This window comes from Salvelinus alpinus, chromosome 7 (assembly GCF_045679555.1).
Source record: "Salvelinus alpinus chromosome 7, SLU_Salpinus.1, whole genome shotgun sequence".
Classification (NCBI taxonomy): Eukaryota; Metazoa; Chordata; class Actinopteri; order Salmoniformes; family Salmonidae; genus Salvelinus; species Salvelinus alpinus.
The window spans coordinates 82,311,778-82,326,063 of NC_092092.1; the positions used below are offsets into that span (position 1 = coordinate 82,311,778).

General features: G+C 45.9%; 1 protein-coding gene across 2 annotated transcripts in view; it reads left to right on the forward strand.

Moving 5' to 3' along the window:
• LOC139581769 (protocadherin-11 X-linked-like) overlaps positions 1–14,286 on the forward strand; it is a 387,159-nt gene that overhangs the window by 51,099 nt on the left and 321,774 nt on the right. For both annotated transcript variants that reach the window (XM_071411915.1, XM_071411916.1), the window contains exon 3: positions 7,174–9,660. In XM_071411915.1, coding sequence (XP_071268016.1) covers positions 7,174–9,660 — 2,487 coding nt within the window. The remainder of the gene's footprint in view (positions 1–7,173; positions 9,661–14,286) is intronic.

Consider the following 14,286-nt stretch of genomic DNA (forward strand, 5'->3'; position numbering starts at 1 on the left):
TAGAACTCATCTTCTACTAGAACTCATCTTCTATTAGAACTCATCTACTATTAGAATTAATCTTCTATTAGAACTCGTCTTCTACCAGAACTCATCTTCTACTAGAACTCATCTTCTACAGAACTCATCTTCTACAGAACTCATCTTCTACTAGAACTCATCTTCTACTAGAACTCATCTTCTACTAGAACTCATCTTCTACAGAACTCATCTTCTACTAGAACTCATCTTCTACTAGAACTCATCTTCTACTAGAACTCATCTTCTACTAAAACTCATCTTCTACTGGAACTCATCTACTACTAGAACTCATCTTCTACTAGAACTCATCTTCTACAGAACTCATCTTCTACAGAACTCATCTTCTACTAGAACTCATCTTCTACTAAAACTCATCTTCAACAAGAACTCATCTTCTATTAGAACTCATCTTCAACAAGAACTCATCTTCAACAAGAACCCATCTTCTATCTAACTCATCTTCTACAGATCTCATCTTCTACAGAACTCATCTTCTACCAGAACTCATCTTCTACTAGAACTCATCGTCTACTAGAACTCATCTTCTACAGAATTCATCTTCTACTAAAACGCATCTTCTACTAGAACTCATCTTCTACTAGAACGCATCTTCTACTAGACCTCATCTTCTACTAGAACGCATCTTCTACTAGAACTCATCTTCTACAGAACTCATCTTCTACTAGAACTCATCTTCTACAAGAACTCATCTTCTACTAGAACTCATCTTCTACTAGAACTCATCTTCTACTAGAACTGATCTTCTACTAGAACTCATCTTCTACTAGAACTCATCTTCTACTAGAACTCATCTTTTACTAGAACTCATCTTCTACAGAACTCATCTTCTACTAGAATTCATCTTCTATTAGAACTCATCTTCTACTAGAACTCATCTTCTACAGAACTCATCTTCTACAAGAACTCATCTACTACAGAACTCATCTTCTATAGAACTCATCTTCTACTAGAACTCATCTTCTACTAGAACTCATCTTCTATTAGAACTCATCTTCTACAGAACTCATCTTCTACAGAACTCATCTTCTACTAGAACTCATCTAGTACTAGAACTCATCTTCTACAGAACTCATCTTCTACAGAACTCATCTTCTACAGAACTCATCTTCTACAGAACTCATCTTCTACTAGAACTCATCTTCTACAGAACTCATCTTCTACTAGAACTCATCTTCTACAGAACTCATCTTCTACTAGAACTCATCTTCTACAGAACTCATCTTCTACTAGAACTCATATTCTACAGAACTCATCTTCTACTAGAACTCATCTTCTACAGAACTCATCTTCTACTAGAACTCATCTTCTACATAACTCATCTTCTACAAGAACTCATCTTCTACTAGAACTCATCTTCTACTAGAACTCATCTTCTATTAGAACTCATCTACTATTAGAATTAATCTTCTATTAGAACTCGTCTTCTACCAGAACTCATCTTCTACTAGAACTCATCTTCTACAGAACTCATCTTCTACAGAACTCATCTTCTACTAGAACTCATCTTCTACTAGAACTCATCTTCTACTAGAACTCATCTTCTACAGAACTCATCTTCTACTAGAACTCATCTTCTACTAGAACTCATCTTCTACTAGAACTCATCTTCTACTAAAACTCATCTTCTACTGGAACTCATCTACTACTAGAACTCATCTTCTACTAGAACTCATCTTCTACAGAACTCATCTTCTACATAACTCATCTTCTACTAGAACTCATCTTCTACTAAAACTCATCTTCTACTGGAACTCATCTACTACTAGAACTCATCTTCTATAGAACTCATCTTCTACAGAACTCATCTTCTACAGAACTCATCTTCTACTAAAACTCATCTTCTACTGGAACTCATCTACTACTAGAACTCATCTTCCACTAGAACTCATCTTCTATAGAACTCATCTTCTACAGAACTCATCTTCTAATAGAACTCATCTTCTACAGAACTCATCTTCTACTAGAACACATCTTCTATAGAACTCATCTTCTACTAGAACTCATCTTCTACAGAACTCATCTTCTACTAGAACTCATCTTCTATAGAACTCATCTTCTACAGAACTCATATTCTACTAGAACTCATCTTCTACTAGAACTCATCTTCTACTAGAACTCATTTTCTACTAGAACTCATCTTCTACTAGAACTTATTTTCTACTAGAACTCATCTTCTACTAGAACTCATCTTCTACAGAACTCATATTCTACTAGAACTCATCTTCTACAGAACTCATCTACTAAAACTCATCTTCTACTAGAACTCATCTTCTACTAGAACTCATCTTCTACAAGAACTCATCTTCTACTAGAACTCATCTTCTACTAGAACTCATCTTCTATTAGAACTCATCTACTATTAGAATTAATCTTCTATTAGAACTCGTCTTCTACCAGAACTCATCTTCTACTAAAACTCATCTTCTACTAGAACTCATCTTCTACTAGAACTCATCTTCTACAGAACTCATCTTCTACAGAACTCATCTTCCACTAGAACTCATCTTCTACTAGAACTCATCTTCTACAGAACTCATCTTCTACCAGAACTCATCTTCTACCAAAACTCATCTTCTACTAGAACTCATCTTCTACAGAACTCATCTTCTACAGAACTCATCTTCTACTAGAACTCATCTTCTACTAGAACTCATCTTCTACTAGAACTCATCTTCTACAGAACTCATCTTCTACTAGAACTCATCTTCTACTAGAACTCATCTTCTACTAGAACTCATCTTCTACTAAAACTCATCTTCTACTGGAACTCATCTACTACTAGAACTCATCTTCTACTAGAACTCATCTTCTACAGAACTCATCTTCTACATAACTCATCTTCTACTAGAACTCATCTTCTACTAAAACCCATCTTCTACTGGAACTCATCTACTACTAGAACTCATCTTCTATAGAACTCATCTTCTACAGAACTCATCTTCTACAGAACTCATCTTCTACTAAAACTCATCTTCTACTGGAACTCATCTACTACTAGAACTCATCTTCCACTAGAACTCATCTTCTATAGAACTCATCTTCTACAGAACTCATCTTCTAATAGAACTCATCTTCTACAGAACTCATCTTCTACTAGAACACATCTTCTATAGAACTCATCTTCTACTAGAACTCATCTTCTACAGAACTCATCTTCTACTAGAACTCATCTTCTACTAGAATTCATCTTCTACTAGAACTCATCTTCTATAGAACTCATCTTCTACAGAACTCATATTCTACTAGAACTCATCTTCTACAGAACTCATATTCTACTAGAACTCATCTTCTACTAGAACTCATCTTCTACTAGAACTCATCTTCTACTAGAACTCCTCTTCTACTAGAACTCATCTACTACTAGAACTCATCTTCTACAGAACTCATATTCTACTTGAACTCATCTTCTACAATAACTCATCTTCTACAGAACTCATCTTCTACTAGAACTCATCTTCTACTAGACCTCATCTTCTACTAGAAGTCATCTTCTACTAGAACTCATCTTCTACTAGAACTCATCTACTACTAGAACTCATCTACTACAAGATATCATCTTCTGCAGAACTCATATTCTACTAAAACGCATCTTCTTCTAGAACTCATCTACTACTAGAACTCATCTACTACAAGATATCATCTTTTACAGAACTCATATTCTACTAAAACTCATCTTCTACTAGAACTCATCTTCTACAGAACTCATCTTCTACTAGAACGCAACTTCTACTAGAACTCATCTTCTACAGAACTCATCTTCTACTAGAACGCAACTTCTACTAGAACGCAACTTCTACTAGAACTCAACTTCTACTAGAACTCATATTCTACTAGAACTCATATTCTACTAGAACTCGTTGTTATTGGATTGTCATTGTTCTTGCTCTCCAGTCTTTTGTTGAGTTCTGTCTCAGCCTGTAGAAAAATAGATGTATGTCAAGTGTCGATAAAGTGACCATCCTCATTCAGGCAGTGCTGCTTTGTTTTCTGGAGGGACTTCTGTCACCTTGCAGTGGTTCAGACTGGTGACAACATTCACAGCAAGTGAACCCTCAACACCAACAACAACCCTGTACAACATGTCTATGCTGCAGCTACCAGCACATAGTATTGGCCTTCCACCCTCTGCCATGGTCTGTACAACATGTCTATGCTGCAGCTACCAGGACATAGTATTGGCCTTCCGCCCTCTGCCATGGTCTGTACAACATGTCTATGCTGCAGCTACCAGGACATAGTATTGGCCTTCCGCCCTCTGCCATGGTCTGTACAACATGTCTATGCTGCAGCTACCAGGACATAGTATTGGCCTTCCGCTCTCTGCCATGGTCTGTACAACATGTCTATGCTGCAGCTACCAGGACATAGTATTGGCCTTCCGCCCTCTGCCATGGTCTGTACAACATGTCTGTGCTGCAGCTACCAGGACATAGTATTGGCCTTCTGCCCTCTGCCATGGTCCTTACTATATTGGTACAGGAAGGATACTGGTTCTAAACCTACTGGGTTGTCAAGTGAACACATTTGGTCTAAATTGTACCGTTCACAGTCAGAATGTATGTATCTTTATCTCTAGCTGTGCCTAGACAGAGTAATCTCTTCCAACATTATGTGCAGCATGAAGCTTATCTCTTTAAAGATGATGATTTGTTCTTGTTTTAGCATGAAACTGCTTCTGACTGAAAGACCTTCAAAGACCCTCTTTGTTTCTTAAAATGCATGTGTCTCATTTAGGTTCTTAGATTTCTCTTTCTCCCTTTCCCTTTCCCTTTCCCTCTCCCTCTCCCTCTCCCTCTCCCTCTCCCTCTCCCTCTCCCTCTCTCTCTCTCTCTCTCTCTCTCTCTCTCTCTCTCTCTCTCTCTCTCTCTCTCTCTCTCTCTCTCTCTCTCTCTCTCTCTCTCTCTCTCTCTCTCTCTCTCTCTCTCTCTCTCCCTTTCCCTCTCCACCTCCCTCTCTCTCTCCTTTTCCCTCAACCTCTCCCTATCCCTATCCCTCTCCACCTCCCTCTCCCTCTCCACCTCCCTCAACCTCTCCCTATCCCTCTCCACCTCCCTCCACCTCTCCCTATCCCTCTCCACCTCCCTCAACCTCTCCCTATCACTCTCCACCTCGCTCTCTCTCCATCTCCACCTCCCCCACGCTCTCCCTCTCCACCTCTCTCTCTCTCTCCCTCTCCACCTCACTCTCTCTCTCCCGCTCCCTCTCCCTATCCCTCTCCACCTCCCTCAACCTCTCCCTATCCCTCTCCACCTCCCTCTCCCTATCCCTCTCTACCTCCCTCTCTCTCTCCCTCTCCACCTCCCTCTCCCTATCCCTCTCCACCTCTCTCTCCCTCTCCACCTCCCTCTACCTCTCTCTCCCTTTCCCTCTACCTCTCCCTATCCCTCTCCATCTCCCTCAACCTCTCCCTCTACACCTCCCTCTCCCTCTCTCTCTCCACCTCTCCCTATCCCTCTCCACCTCCCTCCCTCTCTCTCCCTTTCCCTCAACCTCTCCCTATCCCTCTCCACCTCCCTCTCCCTATCCCTCTCCACCTCCCTCTCCCTCTCTCTATCCCTCTCCACCTCCCTCTCCCTATCCCTCTCCCTCTCTCTCTCTTTCTCCCTCTCCACCTCCCTCTCCCTATCCCTCTCCACATCCATCAACCTCTCCCTATCCCTCTCCCTCTCTCTCTCTTTCTCCCTCTCCACCTCCCTCTCCCTATCCCTCTCCACATCCATCAACCTCTCCCTATCCCTCTCCACCTCTCTCTACCTCTCCCTATCCCTCTCCACCTCCCTCTCTCTCTCCCTCTCCACCTCCCTTTCCCTATCCCTCTCCACCTCCCTATATCTCTCCCTCTCCACCTCCCTCTCCACCTCCCTCTACCTCTCCCTATCCCTTTCCACCTCCCTCTCCACCTCCCTCTCCACCTCCCTCAACCTCTCTCTCTCCCTCTCCATCTCCCTCAACCTCTCCCTATCTCTCTCCACCTCCCTCAACCTCTCCACCTCCCTCTCCCTATCCCTCTCCACCTCCTCCCCCACCTCCCCCAACCTCTCTCTCTCTCCCTCCTCACCTCCTTCAACCTCTCCATATCCCTCTCCACCTCCATCTCCACCTCCCTCTCCATATCCCTCTCTACCTCCCTCTCTGTCTCCCTCTCCACCTCCACCTCCCTCTCCCTCTCTAAATCAAAACGATTGCAAATATGCCAGGACCCATCTTTACCACATATCTGATCTGTAATCATAAATAATAGTGCTACATTTTTGGGGGGGAAGGCAATTACTTTGAACAGTCAGAGTCAGTTTCTCATGGGGATTACATGCATTTGTTTTCATTTTCATCAGGCTTTACTATGGCCTACTGGTTTAGCACCCCTTGGGTGAAAGTCTGTTTAATGTGGAGTCTCTCTGTCCCTTTAATACATAAAGCTTATCTCTGTGGCTTCACTTTCAACTGTCTCTCTCACATATGAACTTGACATTTTGTGAGCTGTCTCCTCAATTCCAAAAGTAGACGCAAGATAGTAAGATAAAATTGAATCAAATTTGTGTCAAAGCAGTTCCACTGTGGAAGGCAAGGGGGGATAAACAATTATACGATATGTGCAGATTCCGTCTGTCAGTTTCTTGTTTATAACATAAAGAAGAGCTAAACTTTTTTTGGTTATGGACATAACGGTTTACCTCGCTCTCAGCATCCAACAGTATTTCGGTAATAAGTGGATCTTTTCCTCTGGATTTAGTCTTAAAGGAAATATGTTGAGAACGTTAAATAACTTTCACAACAGTGTTTTGCTGCAATGAGAACAAATATCTGTTGAAGCTAAAACAAACTACAGTTTATTCGTGTTAATTCTGGACAATGAAACCAGCTGTGTGAGTCTAGTGACAGTTTACAGGACCACTTGTAGACTATAGCACTGTATAACATGTCATAAAAGAGAGTAATGTTTCAGGTGAAGTGCATGTGAAATTCCCAGAAATCAGGCTATGAATGCATACGTCCCCACACTGATGAATAACAAAGCAATTAGTAACATGGTCCGGGATGTACAGGACAGCACAGTAGTTTCATGTAGTCCAGTAACATATGACTGAAACTCACTAATTATCTGTGTTCTTTGTTATCTCCCTGTCTCTACAGAGTGTGAGTGAGTTTGGCCTGGACATCATCGAGACCCCAGAGGGAGACAGATGGCCTCAGCTGATCGTCCAGCAGAGCCTGGACCGCGAGCAGAAGGACACCTTCGTCATGAAGATCAAGGTGGAGGACGGAGGAACGCCACCCAAGTCCAGCACGGCCATCCTCCAGGTCACCATCTCCGACGTCAACGACAATCGACCGGTCTTCAAGGACGGTGAGGTGGAGGTGAACATCCCCGAGAACGCCCCCATAGGAACCTCCGTCACCCAGCTCCACGCTACGGACGCAGACCTCGGCTCCAACGCCCAGATCCACTTCTCCTTCTCTAATCAGATCTCCTCATCCTCCAAGAGGCATTTTTCCATCGACAGCACCGCCGGGCTGATCACTGTCAAGCAGCCCTTAGACCGGGAGGCCACCCCAGTCCACAAACTCATTGTCCTAGCCAGCGATGGCAGCTCCACCCCCTCCAGAGCTGCTGTTATCGTCAACGTAACGGACATTAATGACAACGTTCCGTCCATAGACACTCGGTACATAATGAACCTTGTAAATGGAACGGTTCTACTGTCGGAGAACGCTCCTCTCAACACAAAAATAGCCCTAATTACAGTGACGGACAAGGACTCTGATCTGAACGGAAAAGTGACTTGTTATACTGACCACGATGTTCCTTTCAGGTTAAAGCCAGTCTTTAATGACCAGTTCCTGCTGGAGACTGCGGCCCCCCTAGATTACGAAACAACCAGGGAATATGCTATTAAGATCGTGGCGTCGGATTCTGGGAAGCCTCCTTTGAACACTTCAGCGATGGTTTTAATTAAAATTAAGGATGAGAATGACAACGCTCCCATCTTCCCTCAGCCTGAGATTCAGCTGTCCATACCAGAAAACAATGATCCATCCACGCAGCTCATAAAGATCAGTGCCATGGATGCAGACAGCGGACATAATGCAGAGATTATTTATTCTCTTGGCCCTGACGCCCCTGATGGGTTTAACATAGATCGACGGTCAGGAATCCTTTCCGTTGGCAAACGCCTGGACAGAGAGAAGCAGGAGAAGTATTCATTCACTGTCATGGCGAGAGACAATGGGTCTACTTCCCTGCAGAGCAATGTCACAGTGAGGTTAATAGTGCAGGACCTCAACGACAACAGCCCAGCTTTCACCCATCCTGAGTATAACTTCTACGTGCCTGAGAACCTGCCTCTGTACGGGACCGTGGGTCTGATCACCGTCACAGATTCTGACGCAGGTGACAACTCTGTCATAACACTGTCCATCCTGAACGGGAAAGACAATTTCATTATTGATCCCCAGACCGGTGTGATCAAACCCAACATCACGTTTGATAGAGAGCAGCAAAGCTCATACACTTTTATGGTGAAGGCTATAGACGGAGGGCAACCACCCAGCACTTCATACGCCAAGGTCACCATAAATGTTGTGGATGTCAATGACAATCGACCCGTTTTTGTTATTCCCTCGTCCAACTACTCTTACGATCTGGTCCAGTCTACCACCAGCCCTGGGTCTGTGGTCACCAGGGTATTCGCTATAGACAATGACACTGGCATGAATGCTGAGCTGCAGTACAGCATCATTGGGGAATCACCAAGAGGGCTGTTTGCCATAGACAAAACAACTGGTAATATAACTCTGCAGGAGAAGATAGTCTCAGCCGATCAGGGTTTACACAGGCTAGTGGTGAAAGTCAAAGACCTGGGCCAGCCGGAGTCCTTACACGCAATCGCCCTCATTCACCTGTTCATTAACGAGACTGTATCCAACGCTACGTTCATTCAAGAGCAGCTACGTAAGAGCTTGGAGACTCCATTGGACCGTAACGTGGGAGACAGTGAGGTCACACCCCAAGCCAACGGATACGTGATTGTTGTCATCGCTATTATAGCTGGGACTATGACCGTCATCTTAGTCATCTTCGTGACAGCTTTAGTGCGCTGCCGTCAGACGCCCAGACACAAAGTGGTGCAGAAGGGCAAGCAGAGCGGCGAGTGGGTGTCGCCCAACCAGGACAACCGTCAAATCAAGAAGAAAAAGAAGAAAAAGAAGAGATCCCCTAAGAGCCTCCTCTTGAACTTTGTCAGCATAGAAGAATCCAAGCCTGATGATCCCAGCCAGGAGCACATTAATGGAACCCTGGACCTGCCTGTGGAGCTAGATGAGCAGACCATGGGGAAATACAACTGGGCCACTATGCCGACCACCTTCAAACCTGACAGTCCAGACTTAGCCAAGCATTACAAGTCTGCTTCCCCTCAGCCAACCTTCCAAATCAAACCAGAGACCCCGATGGCGCCCAATAAACACCACGTGATTCAGGAGCTCCCGCTAGACAACACGTTTGTGGTGGGCTGTGACTCGCACTCCAAGTGCTCCTCCACCAGCTCAGACCCGTACTCGGTCTCAGAGTGCAGCTGTCAGGGGGGATTCAAGACTCCTGGGCAAATCCACACCAGACAGGTAATTCATAACTTATTTTCTAAAGCTACTTATTGTTCCCACTCCCACTCCCCGTACCACTGTCCCTTTGTTGATAAGATGAAGGGTGATGGGTGGCAGCGGGAGGGAGACGGGAGATTGAACCACTCAAAAAGTCACATGTGCATTAATGTCATCAGCATTGAATATTGAGGAAGAATACCTCAGAGAGGAAGGAGAGAACTGAAGTCTGGCCAAGAAACTTCATTCAAATGAAATCTATCTTTACTTCCCAAAAAGACAGATTATACCTCCCTTTGCTATCTTGTATTATATGTTTGTTAAACCCTTTAACCTTATTTGGGTTAATGTTCCACTTTAAAGTATAATGGTGGCAGTGGAATGGTGGGAATCAGTGTTAAATGAGAATCTTAAGTGAGAAGGCTGGTGGCAGAGTAATAGCATGCTTGAGAATCAAGTCGGCCATGCTACTAATTGAACTCTGCCCAGGTGTATTTGCTGAGGACCAACGGATTAAAGCAGCGCTAAGCTTTTTTGATTGACACACCTGAAAAAAAACTAGCATGTCTGACAGACAGAGAAAACCAAACATAGAGTGTTTGATTTGGGTTCAATCAGCTGTTCACTTTCCCCTGAAATAGTAGGAAACGTATCCCCCAAGAGTTTCCACTACAGAATAATAAGACCTCATTAAATAATCCCAGATTTCAGTTGCGTGCTGGAGATATTAAGTGGTGTCTTGACTGTGGAGGCTCTGAAGGCTTTGTCAGCTTGAGGAGTAGAGCAAAGCAAAATGCATTTGAATGATAGTGTCTGGTCTGAGGCTTATGATTCCCTAAGAGATATGCCAAATGCGAAGTGCCCTAATAAATAAATGCAGGCCAGGGAGTTGAGGAGAGGTGGCCTTGTGAGGGCAGACAATACGGCAGAGGAGAGCAGAGTGGGGCGGAGCAGAGCAGAGTGGGGCGGAGCAGAGCAGAGTGGGGCGGAGCAGAGCAGAGCGGGGCGGAGCAGAGCGGAGCAGAGGGGGGCGGAGCAGAGCAGAGCGGGGCGGAGCAGAGCAGAGCAGAGGGGGGCGGAGCAGAGCAGAGGGGGGCGGAGCAGAGCAGAGCGGGGCGGAGCAGAGCAGAGCAGAGGGGGGCGGAGCAGAGCAGAGTGGGGCGGAGCAGAGCAGAGCGGGGCGGAGCAGAGCAGAGCGGGGCAGAGCAGAGCAGAGCGGGGCGGAGCAGAGCAGAGTGGGGCGGAGCAGAGCAGAGTGGGGCGGAGCAGAGCAGAGTGGGGCGGAGCAGAGCGGGGCGGAGCAGAGCGGGGCGGAGCAGAGCAGAGCGGGGCGGAGCAGAGCAGAGTGGGGCGGAGCAGAGCAGAGTGGGGCGGAGCAGAGCGGGGCGGAGCAGAGCAGAGTGGGGCGGAGCAGAGCAGAGTGGGGCGGAGCAGAGCAGAGCGGGGCGGAGCAGAGCAGAGTGGGGCGGAGCAGAGCAGAGTGGGGCGGAGCAGAACGGAGCAGAACAGAGCGGGGCGGAGCAGAGCGGGGCGGAGCAGAGCAGAGCGGGGCGGAGCAGAACAGAGCGGGGCGGAGCAGAGCAGAGTGGGGCGGAGCAGAGCAGAGTGGGGCGGAGCAGAGCAGAGCGGGGCGGAGCTCTATGGAATGGAGACAGTATGGTAAATAAGATCAAGGTAAAGATGGATGCTTGGGACCAATAGAAAGAGGAGATAGCTAGAAAGGGTCTTGGGACCAATAGAAAGAGAAGGTAGCTAGACGAGGGCTTAGGACCAATAGAAAGAGAAGGTAGCTAGACGAGGGCTTGGGACCAATAGAAAGAGAAGGTAGCTAGACGAGGGCTTGGGACCAATAGGAGGAGGGGGTAGCTAGACGAGGGCTTAGGACCAATAGAAAGAGAAGGTAGCTAGACGAGGGCTTGGGACCAATAGGAGGAGGGGGTAGCTAGACGAGGGCTTAGGACCAATAGAAAGAGAAGGTAGCTAGACGAGGGCTTAGGACCAATAGAAAGAGAAGGTAGCTAGACGAGGGCTTAGGACCAATAGGAGGAGGGCGTAGCTAGACGAGGGCTTGGGACCAATAGGAGGAGGGGGTAGGTAGACAAGGGCTTAGGACCAATAAGAGGAGGGGGTAGCTAGACGAGGGCTTGGGACCAATAGGAGGAGGGGGTAGCTAGACGAGGGCTTGGGACCAATAGGAGGAGGGGGTAGCTAGACGAGGGCTTGGGACCAATAGGAGGAGGGGGTAGCTAGACGAGTGCTTAGGACCAATAGGAGGAGGGGGTAGCTAGACGAGGGCTTAGGACCAATAGGAGGAGGGGGTAGCTAGACGAGGGCTTAGGACCAATAGGAGGGGGTAGCTAGACGAGGGCTTGGGACCAATATGAGGAGGGGGTAGCTAGACGAGGGCTTGGGACCAATAGGAGGAGGGAGTAGCTAGACGAGGGCTTAGGACCAATAGGAGGAGGGGGTAGCTAGACGAGGGCTTGGGACCAATAGGAGGAGGGGGTAGCTAGACGAGGGCTTGGGACCAATAAGAGGAGGGGGTAGCTAGACGAGGGCTTAGGACCAATAGGAGGAGGGGGTAGCTAGACGAGGGCTTGGGACCAATAGGAGGAGGGAGTAGCTAGACGAGGGCTTAGGACCAATAGGAGGAGGGGGTAGCTAGACGAGGGCTTGGGACCAATAAGAGGAGGGGGTAGCTAGACGAGGGCTTAGGACCAATAGGAGGAGGGAGTAGCTAGACGAGGGCTTAGGACCAATAGGAGGAGGGGGTAGCTAGACGAGGGCTTAGGACCAATAGGAGGAGGGGGTAGCTAGACGAGGGCTTAGGACCAATAGGAGGAGGGGGTAGCTAGACGAGGGCTTAGGACCAATAGGAGGGGGTAGCTAGACGAGGGCTTAGGACCAATAGGAGGAGGGAGTAGCTAGACGAGGGCTTAGGACCAATAGGAGGAGGGGGTAGCTAGACGAGGGCTTAGGACCAATAGGAGGAGGGAGTAGCTAGACGAGGGCTTAGGACCAATAGGAGGAGGGGGTAGCTAGACGAGGGCTTAGGACCAATAGGAGGAGGGGGTAGCTAGACGAGGGCTTAGGACCAATAGGAGGAGGGAGTAGCTAGACGAGGGCTTAGGACCAATAGGAGGAGGGGGTAGCTAGACGAGGGCTTAGGACCAATAGGAGGAGGGGGTAGCTAGACGAGGGCTTAGGACCAATAGGAGGAGGGGGTAGCTAGATAGAGTAAGTAAAAGATGACTCTATCTAAAAGACCAATGACTTAGAATCTTCAATGACTTAGAATCTTCAATGACTTAGAATCTTCAATGACTTAGAATCTTCAATGACTTAGAATCTTCAATGACTTAGAATCTTCAATGACTTAGAATCTTCAATGACTTAGAATCTTCAATGACTTAGAATCTTCAATGACTTAGAATCTTCAATGACTTAGCTTGACGGATCTTTTTTAAAGCAGGTGTTTGGTGTTGTAATATAGGTTAGGGTTCATCATTGGTAAGTCGTTATGGTGTGGTAGAGACAGTATTAATATAGGTTAGGGTTCATCATTGGTAGTCGTTATGGTGTGGTAGAGACGGTATTAATATACATAACATAGGATTTATTAATTCTGTATTAATGGTCATAGCATGGGATTCATTCATACAGTACGATACATTTGATTTTAAATGCAGGGATTAGTTTCTGGTAAATTTTATGTTGTTTTTTTTTGTCTTTTGTTTTTCATGATTTTTGTTCACATCTAAAATAACACATTCTGGTGCAGTTTTATCATACATCTTTTATGGATTTTATTTGATGCACTGTAACATTCTTGAATTTTGTACTTGTCAATCTTCACAGAATTGTACAGATTTTTTTTGGGGGGGGAGGGTTGCCTTGTTGCCCTCATTGTGGCCTCTTGAAGCTTTTCCATCCTTTTGAAATCTGTTGTAGCATAGTTCTTACAGATTACTGTCTATCATTTTCAATCCCTTGTAGCATAGTTCTTACAGATGACCGTCTATCCACTGATGAGTTGTGTACATGGTAATTTAAAGAGACACCCACACAGAACAGATATTCATTTCCCTTACCAATCTTTTATTTAAAACCCATTTAAAAGCAACACTGCCCATGGTACATTATCCGTAAGCCTACTTGCGTAGCCTGCACGGGAACATATACTTCAGTTGTTGTTTGTAATACTCCCTGTCAAGTTGTCAGAATGGCTTTGCAGTCATACTGGTTATGCCCTGCACTAAAAGACCCCCTGAAATATGCACAAATATTTATCCAATGTTTTAGTAAAAATTCAGATAAATTCAGATTTTAAAAAATGTAATGTTGGGGGGGGGGGCAGTATTAATGGTGTAATGTTGGGGGGGGGGGGGGGGGCAGTATTAATGGTGTAATGTTGGGGGGGGGGGCAGTATTAATGGTGTAATGTTGGGGGGGGGGGCAGTATGAATGGTGTAATGTTGGGGGGGGGCAGTATTAATGGTGTAATGTTGGGGGGGGGGCAGTATTAATGGTGTAATGTTGGGGGGGGGGGCAGTATTAATGGTGTAATGTTGGGGGGGGGAAGTATTAATAGTGTAATGTTGGGGGGGGGCAGTATTAATGGTGTAATGTTGGGGGGGGGGCAGTATT